The 22,379-nt window shown below is 37.1% G+C and overlaps 1 protein-coding gene across 2 annotated transcripts in view; it reads left to right on the plus strand.

The window, feature by feature from the left end:
* Nucleotides 1–5,915: 5,915 nt before the first annotated feature.
* Nucleotides 5,916–22,379, plus strand: part of LOC136238086 (uncharacterized) — a 124,345-nt gene continuing 107,881 nt past the window's right edge. Inside the window, exons 1-5 of one of the 2 annotated variants that reach the window (XM_066028416.1) lie at nt 5,916–6,004; nt 8,934–9,000; nt 10,368–10,535; nt 16,463–16,777; nt 18,073–18,240. In XM_066028416.1, the coding sequence (XP_065884488.1) occupies nt 5,999–6,004; nt 8,934–9,000; nt 10,368–10,535; nt 16,463–16,777; nt 18,073–18,240 (724 nt within the window). In that variant the 5' untranslated portion in view covers nt 5,916–5,998. Of the gene's footprint in view, nt 6,005–8,933; nt 9,001–10,367; nt 10,536–16,462; nt 16,778–18,072; nt 18,241–22,379 lie in introns of those variants that run through there. The other variant, XM_066028424.1, reaches the window with a different exon arrangement.

Consider the following 22,379-nt stretch of genomic DNA (forward strand, 5'->3'; position numbering starts at 1 on the left):
GTGGTCATCATACTATCGAAAATGGACACGTAGTCTTGGGAATATGGAAGCTACGAGTTTGTATACGATAGGGTGAGTGAGAGCATCAGCTTGCTTTGGCACATAAACATTGTAAAACTCCACTTAACAAGGTCCAAAAAGGTGTCTGGGAGTTAGTAAAACAATCTTGGACTTCGTTATGTGAGCAGATTTTTCATTGCAGACCCGTAAAGTGCATTTTAGCAAAAATTAAAATACAGCAAATCACCTTTTAAGTAAGTGTATTTTGTAGAGCATGTCACCCAATAACCCAAAAGAGTACTGGACAACATTCTAGATGTTCCTGCCCATTTTTATGAATGTGAGCTGAAACCCATCAAAATTTACAACATGGTTATATCCCAAACGCAAGGGCATTTGGTCTCAACCGCACCCACCACTTAAAACTAGACCATTGGTAGGCTCCATCCCGTAGGTAACACGTTAATCCAAAGTGGGTTGATTTTTTCATTGCCAACCCTGACATATTTTAATGTTCTAGGCTCTGACTACCTTCGCACGTCAACTAAGGTAGGTAGATAGCTAGCTAGCTTGTGTGTGCTTTGATAATGTGCTGTAACGGCCTTGTAACCATTTGTTTGTTTTTGTAGTGATCAGTGACAAGGCACTTGGATTGGTTGCTTGGTTGATAAATTTGAAGATATTGCAGTATCAAATGGGCGTTCAGATTTCATAGTAAGGTTAATGGTTGTACATGCATGTGATCACAAAACAATTATATCCACAGATGATTATTAAAGTAACAGTAGTAAAGTCACATTCTGTCCGTGAGTGAAGTTGATGATTGAGAATCAATAGCTAATAAAAAACAGTGAGCATACAAATTCTAAAGACTGTCATTGCTTGCTGTTTATTGTAGATGGATGTTCAAGTTATTGGATGGCAGCACCTCTGAACTGGTATGTGACATATAATTGTATTTTCAAGTATGGAATGTTGTTTATACATGTAGGGAGCATCCTTTGGTAGAAACCTATAACAAGATGATGCACATAAATTATGATGGTGTGTGCAGTGTGCTTGTTTAGTCTGTGATACTATGACAAGCAGATTTTTAGTTTCTAACATCTACCACTGTTATCTGCAAGGAATATGGGGTTAGTGTTTTCAAGCTAGATGTTTGATTTAGTGTGTTACTACGTTCTCTTGCAGGTGATCACTATAGACAATTCTCAACTGTGTAGTGAAAGCTAAAGTGACATCCTACTACTATTAATTCTTGGCCATAATAATAATAATATTTTTAATATGTTTATGTGTGTTATGATTCAGAAATTAATATTCATTGAACTATAATGGCAAGAATTTAATTAGCTAGAGTGGAATTTCATTAGAGGGACTGTGAACACATGTAGATGCATAAAAAGGCTTCACTTCATGTGTGGTTTGTAGCTGTGACTAAAAGGGTTCCAAAGTAGTGGACAAATTGAAAATGCTCAGTGTGCAAAATAGGAAACGTTTTTTTGGAAATTGAGTTCATTTTCAACCAGTTTGCAAACTGAAACTGGCAGTGTGCAAATGTGTAAACCATTGTGTTCATGTACATGCACAAAGCAGTTTCCAATCTGCACACTGACTCCGTTCTTGCTGTGCATTATACACATGTACACAGGCCATCATTTATAGGTTTTTTGATGAGTGTCCACATTGATACTCCTCTCCTAATGGAACAGCACATTGTGAAAGTAAATAACTACTTTCCATTTACACTACACTTTCTCACATTTATCATCTAGTTATACCCTTTTTGTGGTGGATTTTGGACATGTCTAAGTTACTTATACCCTTTTCATGTTTACTTAGACCCTTTTAATGCTTATTACACACACCTGCACTGGTAACGCTGGTAATACATCAATTAATTTTAAACCAGTAACTGTTGTCAGGGGCGGATCTAGAAATTTTGAGAGGGGGTTTCAGGTTCTCAATCTGAAATTGCAACTGCACTTTTCACTGCAGCCTAACTGCAAGTTGAAGACCAAGAAAAAGTGTACAGCAGTGTTAAGGTACAACTACATACAGGAAAAAAATTTCAACAGTGCTAAGGTACAACATCTACATACAGGGTCTAAAAATATTAGACTTCAGACCACAGGGGTCTAAGTAATTCAGACCAGAGTAATGTTTCAGTGCATATATTGTTACGATTAATATTGTTCACCATTGTTAACTGTACGTATGCACTTTTACTTCTTCGTGACTTTTCTTCTTCAGGTTTACTGATAGACACTATGTAGTTTTGTGTTGACTGGTCCGTGCATAATTAATGTGGTGATTTGGGATACTAAAAAGGTACACAGCATTATTTTCTTGTATGCACATGTTGTGATGTGTCCACGCATCTTTGACATATTGTCTCTTATAAAGTTCCATTTTGCCACAGGCACTAGGTTGTAAGTAGGTTGAGTCAGGATGTGCATTATTTTTGATCACATTTTGTCCTGGCCAAGTGGATCTCATTTGCTCACAGAATTTACAGGATCAGATCACGTGTAAAAATAAATTACAGTGGAACGTGTCCATTGCCACCTTTGCTTAATATTCCATTCTGTTCTGTGAATGCTCTCTCACTAAGGACCTGTGAGGAGGCTTAAAGCCTGTGAATATATATGTAGGTGGCAGTGTATAAATTCTCACTAAACGGATTTGGAATTGGCCTTTCTAGAGAGGTTGTCTTTCTATACTGGTGGCCATTAAGACAGGTTTCACTGCTGGTTGTACTGATGGAATGAACATACTAAAGATGCAATAATGTGTTGCTCTTTGTGTCGTTTGATATATTGCTGTACCGTGATGCAATGCCTGAATGGAGACAATACTGTTGCGACTCTAGTGCATACTTATGTGTACCATTCTCAGTTATCAAGAATGTGTGTTAACTTTCTAGACATACTGGAGCCACATTCACTCATCTGGATAGGGATGCAGTGATTATGCCAGTATAATTTTGGGCATAATAGGCATTTGTGTGGGAATCAGGAATTATGCTAGCATTTTGAGGTGATTACAAAGCTTTAATAGTAGGAAAATCTGCAGATTGCACAATTCCGTTAAAAAGATTGAGATACTCTAATAGAGCAGTCAGAAACTCTAATAGAACAGTCACTGAATATTATTTACTCTATTAAAACAGTCACATTGAAATGAAATACTCTAATACAGCAACCAGCTAAAGAATGCAAGACTATTTGAAGCTTAAACATCAATGAAAATAGTCTGATACAGCAATACACTGGAATTATTAGCCAACTATGGTGGCATAATTGTGGGAGTAATGGGCAATTCTCAAAAGCATATGCATAATGAGTAATTTTTTGAGCACTACCCAAAAGCATAATGCTCAATTTTTGGAGCATAATAGCCTCATGCCTACATTTGGATTCTGCAAATGGAGTTACACATTGTTGTCAGTAAACTTACTCCCAGCTATTGATTATTGCTTATCTGTGTTATGGAGAAACAACGTGAATATGCCTTCATATGTGATCTGCTACCGTGGTAGAATCTGCTGGGCCAAACTCAAGAAGTGGAGACATTGTTTTCATAGCAGTTATATCACAGAGAGTCATACAATTCGTACATTATTATTGTGTACCTTAATATGTTGGGTATTCATGTGTCCTGTGTATGTTATAACTGCATGTGTATATGTACTTGCTTGTACCCATATTATTTGTGTGGGGTTGCCTTTACAGGCTATAACGATCTGCATTGTAATTACACCTGAGCACTATCAAGTCAGTGATTTACAAACACTTTTTGGAATCATTTATGGAATACTTCAACTGCAATAATTCATGTACATGTCATTTTGTTTACCTTTGCTATAACTGTTGTAATTTTGTTCCTACCCCCAATTTTAATAGTTACTGTAATTGTATTTTTTCCTTACTTCGGCTGCTAGAACAGGTTGCTAGCAGACCCTCAGTACAACATAAATAACTTAATTGTAATAATCCTTGAAATTGTACATACTCTTTACACTGTAAAGCTATTATTACTATTACTATTACTAGCTCTCTAGTGCAAGTGTACAGTTTAACCACAGTTTTTACATGGATGATTTGAAATGCTATGCAAGGGATGAAGATGAACTTTCTACTCAACTTCATACAGACATTATGTGAGGTGTTAGCGGAACCTGAAATACATTACTAGACGTAATAATGTTGCCAGGTATATCCATTTGTGTGTTTGGCGTGCTTCTAATTTAGAGTCTTCCAGTGTATGGTGGAACCATCAACCACCATCAGTTCTAGCTATAGATTCTGAGCAACACATGATTATGTGGGATAAGGTAGATTAAACTGTTGCTGCTAATAGACCTGATATTGTTTTCAATGATAAGAGAAATAAATGTACATTGCTGATTGATGTTTCCTGTCCGAAGACGAAGTACATATAATGTGGGGTACTACTGTGACTATTGTGCCTGTCATAGTTGGTGCTTTAGGAATAGTGAAACATGGCCAGGCTGACATTGTGGAGAGTTTTCCTGGTAACTGTTCTCTGTTTGAAATTCAGAAGACAGTGTTGCTTGGATCTATAGCCATTTTAAGAAAAATCTTAAACATTGATAAACATTAATGTTATAGTTCAGCACCTTATAGAATGTTTGTTATTTGCATGCATTATGCACCTATCAATATTAAACCCCACTATCCCCTTCCCGGGCATACATGGGGGATTTGATCCAACTTGACCTTAAAAATCACCCCACTAGTGGGGCATTTTACAGTTCAAAAATTTTAGCACTTGCTTGACTTTATAAGCTATGCACCTCCTGCAAGAATAACCTACTTTCCCAAAGTACACTACGTGGGAATTTGACTACTCGTCATGCCCCATGGGTGGGGAATTTGATTTTTGAAAAAGTCTAATCCCCACCTTTCCCCAACCCTTGCCCGAGAGGGGGGTGGTGGGGCATAATATTGATAGGTGCATTAGAGACTTGTGCTATTTTGTACAATGTTTTTGCCACATTATAATGAAATAATAATAATGGAAGGTCTCGGTGCTGATTTGTCTCATTGGTTACATAATTCTCACCTTAAACCAGTGAAAGAATTTTCACTTGTGGCAGCACAAGACCAAGCACTAAATACACATTGGTTAAGTTTTCACATCCATCATACTGTTAGTAGTGATCTCTGTAGAAGATGTCAGATGTACCCTGAAACTATTAAGCATGTTGTTGCTGGTTGCCCTTCCATAGCACAAACTGTCTATTTGGATCGCCACGATGCTGTGATATCAGATGTTTATTGGAGTATTTGTGCTCTTTGTGGATTTCCTTGTTCTATAGTCAGTGGTGGCAACACCATGGCCAACCACAGCCAGTTTTAGATAATGATCAATACAAACTTTTGTATGATTTTCTTAATGATAGTAGGATTATAGCTAGACCTGATTTGGTATTTATGGATAAGCACTCAAGTTGCACAAAACATGTAGCTTGTGTAATGGACAGACATGTGATTGACAAGCACAGAGAAAACATTAAAAAATATATAACACTTGGATTTGGCTAAGTTTGTGGAACAGTAGGATTGAAGTTGTACCATTAGTACTTGGGTCATTGGGCACTGACCATGAAAATACAATCAAAAGTTTCCAGTGTCTTGGTTTAAATGACATAGTATCCGCCAGTTAGTGAAGACTGCTACAATTTTAAGAAAACATTGGGGACTTCCAAGTTTGCCGGTTGAACAAGAGTCAATAATTACTGTCCCATATTTGTATGGTGTAATTTTTTAATAATAACTAATAGTTCTGTAACTGATCTTGCATCTGGTGTTATCACAAATCAGTAATAAACAAGTAACTACTACGTATATACGCATGCATGCAAGCCCCAAATAAAAAGGGTGGGAGGATTCACACAAGCCCATAATATAGCAACCGCTTCTACAAATTTCCGCATTGCAGCAGTGGTGGCGGAGCAATAACCAGTGGAATCATGCTCGTAAGTTTTAAATGTATGTGCATAATACTGCATATCAGTAGCCCCGCGGCTCCGACGTTTTAAGCCTGCCTCGTGCGGTAAAATCTGAATAGGTATTAGCTACGTATATATGTCATTGTAGTACAGTTAGCTACTCCTACATACTTTCAAATTTCGCCCAATTTTTCATTTTTGCATTGAATGGGTAATTTATTAACTGCTTTACGAACACTATTTTTCATCTCTTTTGAACTCTGCCTCTGTTGTTAAAACAAAGGCTCGCCTGTTGTCAGTTTCCTCCTCCGGCAGATCTGGTGCGTGGCTTGGTGCACTCTCTGTACATTCCTTGGGCACTAAGCTGGATCATGAGTGAATGAGTCTTTGAGGATTGCTCTTGGTCTAGCTACCCCTATCGTTGTTGAATGTACGTGTGTCTGTGGCAGTAAAGTTGACGCTTGGTGGCTACTCAGTCACGGTTCAGTGGCGTAGCGGAGGCTGTATTCCTACGCTGCAGTCAATGAAACTATATTCCAGGGGCGTAGCCAGGATTTTTTTGAAGGGGGTTCGGATTTAAAGTGGAATGTCTTAAGGGGAAGGCCTGGGTGCCTCCCTAAACCATGCAAGTTTGAACTAAAATGATGCATACACAAAATGTGCCCTTAGGCAGTAATATAAAAAGGTGCTGTTTGTGCATCTGACTAACTAAAACCTACACACTGCTGTTTATACAGCTTATAGAAACTATAAACCTATATTGTAAAACCTACTAATCTTCACTTTCAGACAGCATACTGACAGCCAACTTCAATTTTCTAGCACACAGAAGCCCTCCACACTCGAGTCCCTTAGTTGGCAATACTTCTTTCCAGGCATACATGATTCTCAGCCGGTCCTCTTGTTGATGGTCAGGCTTGGCTTGTACTCCAATATGTTCGAGACATCACGTGCCCACAACATGTAATAAATGAACAAACCATTCATCAGGTAACTATCAACAATTCACAGTTTGTGCTAACCTGACACATGTATAACACGACCACTCGAGTTTAGCAGCTCCTCCCTTATAGCATGTCTCAACTCTCAACCAACCATTGAACAGTCCTTCACCATTTCACTCGTGCCATTTCAACCATACATCATTTGCGAGATTGATCACGTGTGCAATTGATCACGTGATGCAATAGATATGATTTGCAATGGTTCAGCATTAATGTGATGTGACCCTCAAGAGTGGTACAGAGGAGCACCAGTGGGCAAGTAGCTACTGAGGGCTGTAAGATTTGGTGTGATTTTTAATTTTTAAAAAATTCTTCCTCTGAAAGGGGGGTTCATCCGAACCATCTGAACCCCCCTGCCTACGCCCTTGTATTCGCCAGGCTCTGTTGTCTGGATCGAGGTGCATGTACCTGCTGTTTTGGAGCCTGTCGGTGTGTGTCGTGATGATAAAGAGGCCGGATGGCATGGCATTGATTCCTTGGTCGCAGGGTTTACCCTTTTTTTTGTTTCTCTGTTTTCTTGTTATTTTACAAGGGGACTGCATCGACAAAAGCTGTTTTCAGCTGTGCCCTGGACAAACATACATTAACAAAGGTACATGCATACAATTATTACAACAATAGCAATATTAAATATAGCTTGGTTTAAAGCTATTAATTTTAATGACTTCATTTCAAATAATGAGGTGGGAATCCTTGCTTTGGGACTTTATCTGTTCAGACATCCTAGCCGCATCTAATTTGTCTACTTCCGCAAGTGATGCCAGCCGGCTGGTTAACTTTGCAGAGTCAGCTAAGATCAGGAAGTATTCTTCTCTAATTCCATCTTTTACATCTCCCCTCTATGTGTTGATTGTGGACCATGTGCACATTCATTAGTGAGGCGGATAGATTCCTGGGTAATGGTGGTAATAGGGCCATCCAATTTTTGATAGAAGGTTGCTATAGATATTCTACGTGGCAATACTGCATCTGTAATGGCAACAATTCCATCGACACAGAGTTTTCCTGTCTGCCATAGTTTGAGCGTTCAGGCTTTTATTTTTTTATTTGAAATGCATGTATTGTAAACTTGTTCTCATTTGTATGTACTAGTAACCAAGGTCACATATTATTTAATTTGTTGATGAAAAAATTTACTAATACTAATTATAATCTTTATAACTAATATAATGCTAGGATTTAGTAGTTAGCTATTGCTACTAAAATTCTGACTAAACAATTGTGTGAATTTAATGATCTAATTAAGCTTTGTATCGTATAATCCTTACCATCTAACTCTATAGACTAGTAAAAATACACTGACAATTACACTGACAAAAAGATCGGTAGCTATAGCTTGTAGCTAGTACATTCTTAGCTAGCTGCAACTCACCATGACACAACTGTTCTATAGTTACACAGATGTATGGATTTCTATAATCTAAGACCGCTGTTTAATAAAAAGTGTTTATTAGATTTTCTAAAATATGATGTGGGCAAGTAGGTCATTACCATTATCCATTATTGAACAATGATCTAAGTTGCAAACGTATTAAATTTTAAATCACTATTCTGTTTTAACATTGTGATCTCCAGAGATTGTGGTATTCTTCAGATGACCGGCAAGTGGTTCTAATGTTTCATTTATGGGTTAGTCTTGATGAATTGAAAGTTTACACTTGATAGCTATCTACAAACAGCTCACACAGTAAAAACTACTGTGGCAAATAGTGAGTGTCACTGTACATTTTAGTGACCATCACTAAAAATTTCCAGTGACATTCACTACTTGCCACAGTATTCACTACTTATTTTTTACTGTGCAGTTATGGGGAAATGGTGAGTAGCAAATCCATACGTACAGTATTTTGGGATGAAAACATGCTTTGGCACAATGCTACATGTAGTATATAGAGTTAAAAGTCTCATATGCAGCCCAGCAGCAGTGTACTCTCTATCTGCTCTACATGTAGGTGAAGCTGTGGCAGTTGCTACTGTGTGGGAGTTTACTTGTGACAATACACTATGCTGAAGGCCAGAGTTAGTTGTGCATAATGATATTGTATACTGTATAACCATAATAAACCATAAAATTAAGTTGTTCACAATAGTAATTATATTGTACAGGTGGATACTTTAATATTGCATATGTAGTGTCCTGTTCCTTACTACGTACTACCAAAGTTCATTTTGCAGGGTTGTTACATATTCAGTTACCTTTTGTAATTAGATAGTGTACTATGACACATTGATATTATTAAACTGTAGATAGGTAGTGCTTATATGTTTATATTGAACAATTATGATCCAAGCACTTGTTTTAGTAACACAGGGAAAGACATGTGTAACGAAACAAAGACAGAACTATACCCGTTGGAAGGTGGAACATATTAATAGTATTTATCACACAGCTTGTGACATTTTCATTAATTTTGGTGATGTAAGCTTTTAATTATACCACATTATAAAACACAATAACACCCTGAATGACAATACGTGGAATACTATGTAAACTGTTGTGGCTGCAACCTCCTGCCTTTTATGCTTACTGCAATGAACACTATCACCAAGGTGTGAATTTCTTTTGTTCATACCACATATAAATACATTTGATTCCGGCAGACAAGGGAAATGACCACAGATTTGAAAACAACAGAAAAAGCTATTGTTCTTGTACAGGATGAATGTTCCATTACAAAATAGCTGCTTTTGTTACTGATAGATGTAATATTGTACAATAGTGTGCATGCTGTTGCATGTGTAATCGTATAAGCAGTATCATACTTTTCGTTTAGTTGTAGTAGTGGGTAATAACATGATTGTGAAATAGATACATTGTACTATTATTGTAATAGTATGCAGAATTACAGAAGAATATCATACCAAATTGATAATTGCTATTACATAAGCAAATGTGTTTATCCAATGCACACACACGAATGCATGCATGCTCGCACGCACGCATGCACGCACACACACAAAAGCAAAGCCTTCAACTGCTGTTCTAGCATGGTTATGCCCATCTAGCGAACTAGCTCTGGGACACTTGTGCACTGCTCAGGTGCTATGAGTTACCACTGGAAAATTCTACTGGGGAAAGATTAAGGCCGGAATCTGTACCATGTCTTACAGATGAAGGTGTGGGCACCCGAAGTCTCATCTGGAACGCGCACACATGCACATGCACATATAGGGGCTTGATAGTTTAGTACTGTTGTATAACAAGTTCCATTATTTACACATGCATTCAAAACACTTCCTCCATGCAATTATTTGTGTGCTTTTAATGCTTGTGCATACATACCAAATCTACAACATAGGATATGTACATACTGATAGTTAACAAGTACTGTAGGCTGACACTGTATTTAAGGTGAAGAACTAATCTTATTTCTTATATTTTTTAGGTTGTCCCTCAGGAGAACAATATCATACATGTAGTTGGCAATTGACTTGTAGCAATTTAACAGTTTATGGGGTGTGTGATCAAATGCCTGCGTGTTCAAGTGGCTGCTTTTGTAGTGGACCTACTGTGTTGATAAATGGAGTGTGCTCAAATGCAAGTCTTTGTTCAGGTACAAAACATGTGTGTGTATTCAGCTTGTAATTTGTGGAATCATGAACATATTGCACTAAAATTCTATACACGGTGTGCTATAAACCTCTCTATGTCGCTGAATTGAAGGTGCATTAGTGTGATCAACATGACCCGGCCTGCGAAAACAGGGCATGTAGGCATAAACTACACCCTGTCACATATCAAGTCATATCTCAGGGCTGGAAAAGAATATTTTAATTTTATAACTTTTATAAAGTCAATAAAATGTTTAATATAGGCTAAAATTGCATGACTACAGCACAGTGGCATAATGAGTTACTGGTGATGAAAATAGTAGGCATTTTTTTTTGTGGCCACAGGCCCTGTTTTTACTGATCCAGGCACATATCTCAGGTATATGTTGCACAGTAAATTCAAACAAATCAATTTGACCTCCATGGGTAAATTTAAACCACAGAAATTTTGGCTAAAATGATGATCTAAAGGTGGTTGTACAGGAGTAACTACATTAGGCATGTGAACTAAATCAGTCAAAATAACCAGGGAAAGTCAATGTAACTGTTCAGTTGCAATGTTGAAATAACATATTATGCTAATTTCAGTGTGTATGGTCAAGTAAACTATAGTAAAGTTTGGATGACCAGCTACATGGTTAAATTTACAGTACACTGGCTGTTATAATATTTGTGTTACATCCCCAGGGCCGGAGGAGGGAAAATTGAGTTGGTCAGGCCATTGACTATAATGTTAAAATTGCTATTATATACATGCCAATGAGAGAGGAGCTGTTGCACAGTGTGCGAAGCACACTCTGCGAAGCGCGAAGCACGAGCATTCTAGGGGGGTCTGGAGGCATGCCCCCACAGGAAATTTTTGAAAATTAGACACTCAGATATGCAATTTTAGGGATATTTCACTGCTACTCTGTAGCTAGCTATATAAATATGCCCAAGTCTATCTGTTGTTATTCAGACTTTCTATACTATGTATAATTGTAGACCTGACATACAGGGGACACAGCATGAAACTTGCTGTATGGTTCATTTAGTTGTAACTAGCAATTAGAAGTTCAAGGGGGACCTGGGGGTGCAACCTCCAGGAGCTGCAGAACTTTTTGCAATTTAAAGGCTTGAAAATGCCTAAAATTTAAAATTGATGCTAAATTTTAAAGTAAAATAAATTAGCTAGCAACTTGCAACTTTCCTCCCAAATTTCACAAGGAACCCATGCTGCATGGCCCCCTTTAGCTAGGATATAATTAATCGACTAGGCAGTTAGCTGTAGCTATACAGTGAATTTACACAGCTACAATAAAAAGCTACACAGCTACAAAAATACAGTATACTACTATACTGGTTTGTATGAAGTGAACGGATCATCACGTAAATATACTGGTGGACAGTAACGAGACCAATCAGTATTCGAAAATGGCGCGATGTGGGTAAGACTGAGAGTTTGCTCAGTATTTCGACAGGACGAGTGGGTAGTTGAAGAGGAGTGATTTCTACTCAACATCTCATCCAGATGGCCGCCATGTAATGTATGGGTCTACAGCTTCTTGCCGTGGAATGAGTCATCTGGCGGTTTGTCACTGCCAGCCCTTCGCCCAGTAAAAGAAGCCAAGAGAGACAAGCCAAGGAATTCTAATGATTATTTTATGAAGATTGAATTGTGATATAAGTGTGCTGGTTTAGAATCAAAGAAGGCACCTGCTTTACACGTGATAAATGCCAACTGTCAGCACACGTGATACTGTACGTAGAACCCACAATCATTTCTGTACAAAACGATAGGAATGCTATGCTGTACTGTAAGGTAATTGGAAGTACTATACGTGTAGTTTGTGCTTTAGTTAGGCTGAGAAACTAGGTAACTACTCGTGTCATGCATTTTCACTAACATCTGTAAAATGTACGTAGCTACATGTAGATGTGATCGTCCAAAGATTGCATGAGAGTAATATAGTTCGAGCTGGTCAGCTAGTTGGTTCAACTCAAGATTATTGGTCCGGCTCAGGCCTGACCAACCGGACCGTTTCCTCCGGCCTTGCATCCCACAATCAAAAGTGAACATGGAGAACATAGGTTTTATATACAATTTGGAACACTATAAGATCAGGTATGTTTAAAGCAATAAGAAGACGCAGTATGTAACAATTATTGTGAAATATATGTCATAGATAGATTACACATCATTAGTGGTGACTGACTCATTAATTAACATAAACAAACAAGCAAATTAACAAAATTAATGCGACTGGATCTGCGAAGCTAATGGCGCAGGCCTAAATTTTCAGTATAATTATGCTATTGATTGCAATGCGTAAAATATATACATGTGTAAATGAAAAAAATCTTCAAAATTTTAAACACTTTGTTCTCTATCATACAGTACGATAGTAGGGACCACAAAGGAGTAGGCGTGGCCTACAAAATAATATCACCCAAAAACCAGCCTCAATTTTCCCTTACGATGATGAGGCAGTATTGGTGAGGTAAAATTAAGCCCAAGCAAGCTTTCAGATTGACCTGAAACGCTTTCAACAAGTTGCTACGGAATTTAATTTTTTTTTTATTCAAGCATAACTCGATAACGGCTAAGGCTACGGGCTTGATTTTTTTCACTGTTCGACATTGCTTTGGCCCGACATGTGCCTTTTGGCATACTGCAGTATGTACAATGCATTCTTCATGGACTTACCAGTGTCCTCTTTTGTGTCCCATTCATCTTTGCTGACAGGAAAAGTTGTCGATTTGGCATGAGCATGTGATGGCTTCCCTTCAAAATGGAAATCGTCCGTATTTTTCATCGTGGCTATTTTGATTGCAGAGGTGCTTTTCAAAGAGTTATTGATTCATACTGTTGTGTAACAGGTTGAACATAGCCAACAGTGAAGCGTGATGGATACTTCACTTTTCAGACGATAATTAATGTGGTTGGGGCGTGCAGCACGATTTCTTTCTTTTAGTATGCGTGGATTGCAGAGATGCTTCTCGAACAGTTCTTGATTCGAAATGCTGTGTAACGGGTTGAACATAGCTGACAACGAAGCATAATGGATACTTCACTTTTCAGATGATAATTGATATAGCTGGGGTGCGCAGTGCCTTTTCAGATGCAGTATGTGTGGGTTCACCAGTCTATTTACAAAAAAAAGTTAACAAACAAGTTCAGAAAATAAATTTGGAATTTTCAACTAGAGTAGGGACCATAGCACATCGATAAAAAGTACTCAAACAAGTTGGAGTAGTCCACGATATTAAATCACTGTAAAATAATAAGAAGTGTTATATCCCTACTGTGCATTTCCGTTATGGTATCTTGAGCACAGTAGGGATATAACACTTCTTATTGTTTTACAGTGATTTAATATCATGGACCACTCCAACTTGTTTCAGTACCTTTTATCGATGTGCCATGGTCTCTACTCTAGTTGAAAGTTCCAATTTTTTTCGTGTACTTGTGAAAAAAGAGTGCAATGATAAAAACATCGATACCATCATATTCGCCTACTCAAGAGGAGTTCAAAATCTTTGTTTCGAGGATACGTGAGTTATGGGCATTTGTTTATGTCATGTTTTTTTCTTACAGATTTTATTTTTTTACTTAAAAAAATACAAAACGAACACACATTAAACAGATGATAAAAGCTAAACCTCTGCCAAGCCCAGTTCAGCAGAGGTAGTGGGGCACTCCACAAGTCTCACAGTCCTACTGCCCCAGATAGCCAAGATGGCAGACCAGAGTAAAGAAAATTACATGGAACATTGCATCAGTGAAAGTGTTGCGATCGATTTTTCTTCACTGATTTTGTCTCTGTATGTAGTGTAGAAAGGTGGTAGGAGAAAACACTCACCATGTAATTGACTCCCCTATTCATGGTGAACATGATTGTGTAAGTTGCAACTCTGTACTGCATTGCGTTTGTAAGTTACAGTCGTTTTTGTAAGCATCTGTAATTTATTTTCCCAGTACTTGCTGTGCAAATCGATCTTTCTGTTGCTGCTACATTGTAGGGCTGTAGCTAACTCCAAAAGTTGTTGGCATACAAGGCAGAAACGTGGCCAGAACATGCACTCAGCTAAGTAGATTATAAATGTTCAATTGAAAAATGCACAATCATAGTTATGTCAGGTTTTTGTGACATGAGTTAATTTTAGCAACAGAGTGTTAAAATGACCATGATGGCAAGCTAGAGGTTGAAGAGACTATGGGACATCTGGCCATGGGTAATATGACTATATCTTAGAAAGTTAAAATAAAAAGTACGTACATCATTGGCTGATTTCTACCAAAAAATCAGCCATTTGAATTGCAGGTATAAAAACCAAGAAATTTGGATCATTTTAAATTTATAGTGTATAACTACATGCATCTGTAGCATCGTATATCCACAACTTTGCATACTACAAAAACCAACCAGTGTATGTGTAGCAGATGCTTGATAAAGATAGTTAATAGTGTAATCACCCTATTAGAACATTCAGTAGGTACAGTAGTGTAGACAGTTTAGCTTCAAGCAAGTCACCATGTAGAGAGTTTGGTTACAAAATTAATAAGTAACGCTGTAAAAAGTGTTCAACTACAAAACAAGGCACCCTGTAGTGAGTTTTGCTTCAAACAAGTCAACTTAGAGAGCTCTTCTAGCAATAAGTCCCCCTGTAGAGAGTTCAACTACAAAAAATTGCCACATATAGTTCATCTATGTTTGTATTGAGATCACCTATGATCAAGTCACCTGAGTCTAGCTACAAAAGTCATCACCCTGTAATAATTTCAACTACATTACAAGTTGCCCTGTAGAGAGTTGCAAAGCAATACGTGGCTGGATTTTGGAAAAATGATCCAAATCACACATTAGAAGTATCGAGATAAATGGTTTAAACAATTTAAATCAGCACAACTTGCCAAGGATACAAGCATGCGTACAAAATTTACAAATGATGCATCAATCTATTGTCTTTCAGACCACTTTCAGTACTTGTAGCTGATTGTAGGGTTTCCAACCAAGTAAGATAGAAAATCTGAGCAGCTGGACAAGTGAAGTAGTATCATGAGTGCTCACAAAAGAATGGTGAGGTGGCAGGGTAGGGGGTGGCAGGGTGGGACTTGAGCAATAAATAGATTTCAAAATCGTGGCAGACCACAATTGTAGTCCAGACAAGAAATTACAGGGCTGTGATGGATCCTTAGTGGCTGGTATGTAGCAAAATCAACAGAAAAAATGTCCGACCAGAATTATCAGGTTGTCCACCAGTATACCACTGATTCTTGCCAAACCAGGTCCTTCACAAGGCCGGAAACTGCCATTTAAGCTCTCCACACGACCCAGAAAATACGTCTGTGAAAACCAGCCTTGAGTAGCTAGTTTTAGTAGTACTGAGGGTCAAAACTAGTAGTACAATAGCATAACTATCTACTGGTGGTATTAGTTTGATTTTTCTTGATATGTGATTTGGATCGGTTTTGTAAAATCTGGTCACATATATACATAATCATACATACAAAAATATATTCTTAAAAAATATACAAATAGTCAAATACACATAACAATATTACTCCTGTAATAAAGAAAAAGACAAGTAAAAAGGTGGTCCTCTCTCCAACTTTGTTGTATGCAATTAGTGTTATCTAAACCAGAGTGAAGAAGATGCGAAATCAAAAGTGGCATGATGTTCACTTGCTAACTTGAGCAAATACAAACATACCATTACACATTATGGTATGCTGTCCTACACAAACCATCCTTCTACTGCACTGAGCTTTATAACATTACAGGATGTGACAACAACATATTACAACACCACAACAGACCATCTATATATACATACATACATACATACATACATACATACATACATACATACATAAAGCCTGACCTGTTACTATTTTAGTACTGTACATGTATACCAATAAATTGAGCACAACGTTATTGTTGTTTAGTGAATTTACCAAACATCACTGATCCATTGGAGAGTACTACAACAGTTATTGCTGAAGGAGACACTATGACAATCACATGTGGAGTATTAGGTTATCCTCCACCAACAATAATATGGAGTAAGACTAATGGAACTTTAAGCAACAGAGCTTCAATGAGTATTAGCACCACTACTTTTGTTGGGAGTAGTAGGTTGCCATATGTGAGAAGAAACCTAACATTCACAAATTCTTATAGAGAAGACACAGGATTGTACCAGTGTAGAGCCAATAACAGTGCTGGTATTGATACCAGGAGTTTCAATATCACTGTTCCGTGTACGTTGCAACATATTATATATATACATACATAGTATAGTTGTTATCTTCATATTTCATGTGTTGTACTTTATAGTTCAAATTTACTCAGAAAGATATAGAATATTCAAATTACCAAAATTCATATTAGTACATAGAATGGATGTTGTTAAATATAGACTGCAAAAGTGTTGCCCATTACCTGTGCTATTGTACTGGTGGCTGTGTTATTATGTTGCATGACTAGAGTGCATTTATTGAGTACATGTAGGAGAGGCTCTGGGGGGGTTCTGAGGCTTCTGGAAACCAGTCACAATCAGATTGAGATATATACTCTTGATCAGAAACCAGTCACTAAAGATCTTAGAGCCACCCTTGTATATAAGTTTATGGCCATTGTGTTTAAAACCTGTTTAATTTCATGTCATACATGTCAGTGTATCATTTATACTTAGTTACAGTACATGCTGAATTGAAGTAGAGACTACCAAATTTACCAAAATTTTCCACCCATTGTAATAAGTGTAACCCATAGGTTTTGCCAATTTCTACAGGAATACATAATTGATCACTTGGTGATATTGTGCACTACAAACTGATCATACTGATGTACAGCAACTGTAAAGAAAATTTGGGCTGTATCACTCAAGATGCAAAGCTACATGTTTCCTTTAGTTCTATATAGTAGTGGGTAATAACATGATTATGAAATAGATACATTGTGCATATAATAGTATGCAGAAGTACAGGTGTAGGAGAATATCACACAAAATTGATAATTGCATTGCTTTCACATAAGCAAATGTGTTTATCCATTGCACACACACACCCATGCATGCTTGAAAACAAATCCTTCAACTGCTGTTCTGGCATGGTGATGCCTACTAAGTGAACTAGCTCTGGGACACCTGTGCACTGCTCCGGTGCTTTAAGTTATAATTAGCACAGGAAAATCCTACTGGGAAGGACTAGTAAAACCAAAGGAGGCTGTGCCATGTCTCACAGATGAAGGTGTAGGCACCTGAAGTTTCACCTGGAACACACACAAACACACACACACACACATGCACATACATGGGCTTTCTAGTCTGATACTGTTGTATAACAAGTTCTATTATTACATAATGTATGCACATGCATTCAAAATACTTCCTCCACACAGTTACCATATATATACAGTAATAGAAGTAATTGTGTATGTGCTTGCTTATAATGCTTGTGCATACATACCATATGTACAGTATAGGGTATGTACAAAATTAAAAAGTACTGTAGTATTTAAGGTGAAGCACTAATCATATTTCTTACATTTTTAGATTGTCCTTCAGGACAACAATATCATACATGTAGTTGGCAATTGACTTGTAGCAATGTAACAGTTCTTGACGTGTGTGATCAAATTCCTTCGTGTTCAAGTGGCTGCTTTTGCAGTGGACATACTGTGTTGATAAATGGAGTGTGCTCAAATGCAAGTCTTTGTTCAGGTACAAAACATGTGTGTGTGTGTATTCAGCTTTTAATTTATGGTATCATGAACATATTGCACTACAATTCTATACATGCTATGCTATAAACCCCTCTAAGTTCCTGAATTAAGGATGCAATAGCCTGATCAACATATCTCTTATGGTAATGTTAAACAGTGAGATCAATTTGACCTCCATGGGTAAATTTAAATTACAGAAATTTTAGTTAAAATGATAATCTAAAGGTGGTTGTACAGGGGTAGCTAGGGAAGGTCAATATGACTGTTCACTTAGGATGTTGAAGCAACATAATAATATGGTAATTTCGGTGTGTATGGTATAGTACAGTTCGGATGACCAGCTACGTGGTTAAATTTACAGTACACTGACCATTATAACATTTGTGTTACATCCCACAATCAAAAGTGAACATGGAGAACATAGGTTTACATATCAGGTATGTTTGAAGTATCAAGATGCAGTATGTAACAATTATTGTGAAATATATTATGTTCAAGATAGATTAATGTATCTTATTACTAATGGTGACTGACTCATTAAATAATGCAAACAAAAAAATAAACAAAATTATTAATATTTTGTGACATGAGTTAATTTTACCAATGCATAATTAAAATGACCATGATTGCAAGGCTTTTTAAACACTTGGCTAGAGGTTGAAGAGACATCTGGATAAAATAACTATATCTTACAAATTAAGAGACCTGAAAAGTGTGTTTAAAATAATTTGCGGTTTTGTGGTATTAATAGATTATTCGCTATATGATCTAAACTCTTCTTCCCAGACATGAGGAAACTTTAGGAAGTCGATCTATATACAATGGTTCACCCCTACAGCGATTATCAGGCGAATCATAGGAGTGGAACACGCCTTAGCCTTTCTTCATGATGCTACATCACGATTTTTGACATCAATTCAGTAAGCGTCCATATCTCGGTGATGGTAGCTCCCATAATCAAAAACTAAGAACCATTTTATGCAGAATCTCATGGAAAATCTAATGACATTTATTTCAAAATAAACAAGTACATTCTTGGGTCATTACTACCAAAAAATCAGTCGTTTGAATTCCAGGTAAAACAACCTAAAAGTTTGGGTCATTTGTACCCATTTGAATTTACACTGCATAGCTACATGCATCTGTAGCATCATACATCCACAAATTTGTATAAATTGTTTATTTTAACAAAACATCAGAAAATATCTCCATAGTAAGAACAATTAAAGGTGCTAGTCCTAACAGGTCTGGCTCCATCAAGACTCACAGTAGTGATTTGCGCGGCCAGCAAAGCAGAAATATGCATCACAGACAATAAATGACGTGACCACTATATGTGAGGATTTTACAGCAACAAATGTTGTCAAATTCAGCCTGCCTGTAATTCACCCATCGTTTGCACCATCCCTCTGAAGCTCTAGAGTTAAACTCATCATGTCATTAGTAACTACCACACAAACAGTGAGGCAAATCCATGTCGACTGTTTCAAGATTGACATTGTCATCATCAAATGGAAGGTTTTGTTTTATTTATATTTTTATCTTATTTTTTATTGTATGTGGTTAGATGGAACTGCAGGTGTAGAATAGGTCACCTAATATCAGGCAGGCTCCAAAATCGGATGCAATTACTCAATCTACAGCAGGAATTTTTTGAAAAACTTATATGTCTTGAGATAGTTCAAGGTTGTGGGATTTTGAACAGCAAGCATAAGCTTTCTCGGCTTCTTTGTCTGGTGGCAGCAGCCTGGCAAAGTCATTTCCAATTAATACATAATTATAATCCAGAAAAGTCGATTCACGGACACCCACAGTTTATAATCACACTACATTCAATTTACAGTTTTATATCTTCACTTTGTAGAGCAACTCATCTACTTTCTAAATATCCCCAGTTTCTTTAATCAATCTTTTAAATCACAAATTACAAATGAAATAAAATGAGATGTCACTAGAGTAATAATCACACCATAAATTTAAGTATACGGAAACTTGATTAACTATATGTTGTTTGAGATAAGGTTATGGGAAATGTGTACCACAGACTTTACAAACACCATATACTTCTGTAACTTAAATTCATGGTGTGATTAATAATCCAGTGACATCTCATTTTATTTGATTTGTAATTCATGATTCTAAGAATTTCATTAAATAAACTGGGATATTTAGAAAGTTTGTTTTTCGTCAAAACGGTGTTAGAAAATTACACAACAGAAGAAAGTAGATGAGTTGTTCTACACAGTGAAGATATAAAACTATTGATTGGACGTACGTAAGTGTGATTTGTAAACTGTGGGTGTCTGTGAGTGAACTTTTTCTGGATTATATATATTAATCAAAAATGATTTTGTAAGGCTGCTGCCATCACACAAAGAAGCCAAGAAAGCTGATACTAAGTGTGCAAAGTATCACAGCCTTTAACTATCTAAAGACATACTAAGTTGTTCAAAATCCCTGGTGTAGCTTGAGCAATCCAGGCCGATTTTAGAGCCCATCCGATATTTGGTGAGTTACTGTTAGCCTTGCATTCCTTTGTGCACTCCGACTATTGATTACCCTTTTATTGCTTCCATATTCTCTCAATCACCTCAAGATTCACATAATCAATTTTGCCATATATCATTACCCTACAGTCATAAATTCAGCACCAAACAAAGTTTCAGTCATCCTCAGTCAACCTAGAGGTCAAATGCAAAACTTATATTGTTGTTTTCTGCCATCCTTTTTTTACTTGCTTGGCATGGAGGGAAATGTGCCTTTAAACTGTCCTAAAAGTTTCATTGAGATTGTTAGATATGTTTCCAGAATGGCTAGTTGAAATATGAGCCTAGTCGCCCCCACATAATTTGCTCTCTAAAGATGTGGCTTAAGAATTTAAAGAATGACGCAAAGCACAACTGTGGTTACCAGTTACATAAATAATCAGTGTAGTTAATCAGTGCATGTAGCCTTAAAAAAGTGCACAAAATCTATGCCATCATTTGAGAATGGCTAGTTTGAAATTTGAATTTAGTCGCCCCTACATAATTTGCTTTCTAAGAGTACGGCTTAAAGAATGACACAGAGCACAACTGTGGTCACTGGTTATTGAAATGTGCTGTGCGTGTGAATAGTAAGTGTAGTTGATCATGCAGTGCATGTAGCCATAAAACAAGTTTGCAAAAAGCTATTCCATCGTACACCAAGTATGTACAATGCAAATCATTTGTAGCTTGTAAAGGCAATTCCACACAAATGATATTGGTTCAAGCATGTACGTACGCACATGCAGTTACAACATACACAGAACACATGAATACTCAACAGACTTAAGGTACACAATAACAATGTAAGAATTATATGACTGTCTGTGATGTCTCCACTTCTCCAGTTTGGCTCAGCAGACGTTACCACATTAGCAGGTTTCATATGACGGCATATTCAATGTACTTCTCCAAACACTGATAAGCAATAATCAATAGCTGAGATTAACAGGTTCCACTGTAATTTAGTTTTACACATGATCTGATCCTGTACATTCTGTGAGTGAATGAGACTAACTTTGCCAGGACAAAATGTGATCCAAATGTCAATCCTGACTCAACACACTTACAACCCAGTGGCAAAATGGAACTGAGTATTTATAGGAGACAATAATTTCTAAGATGTGTGGACATATTACAACATGTGTATACAAGAATTGCGATGCATCTCTTTAGTATTCCAAATCACAACATTATGCATGGACCAGTCAACACAAAACTGCATAGTGTCTATCAGTAAACTTGAGAGGAAAAGTCACACAGAAGTAAAAGTGCATACGTATGTACTGTTAACAATGGCGAACAATATATTAACAGTAATAATAAAAGTTGGAGAGGCGACTTCTATACAAGAAACCACCAAGAAGTTTACATTGTGTAAGATTTAGGACATTAGATATGTGACATTTCATGTGTTGAATGCATTCCAGCACTTCTGTAGTCTGAAAACCCACCAAATTATACTCAGACAATGTTGACTTGTGGTCACCACCAAACCAATGGAATGCTGGAGTGAATGGTGTTACTTTTTTGTTTTATGCCTTGGCTACTACTGTATATAGTAGGGCTGAAACGGATACTGTATCCTTATAAATATCTTTCCAGATACCCT

The sequence above is a fragment of the Dysidea avara genome, chromosome 1 (assembly GCF_963678975.1).
Source record: "Dysidea avara chromosome 1, odDysAvar1.4, whole genome shotgun sequence".
NCBI classification, from domain to species: Eukaryota; Metazoa; Porifera; class Demospongiae; order Dictyoceratida; family Dysideidae; genus Dysidea; species Dysidea avara.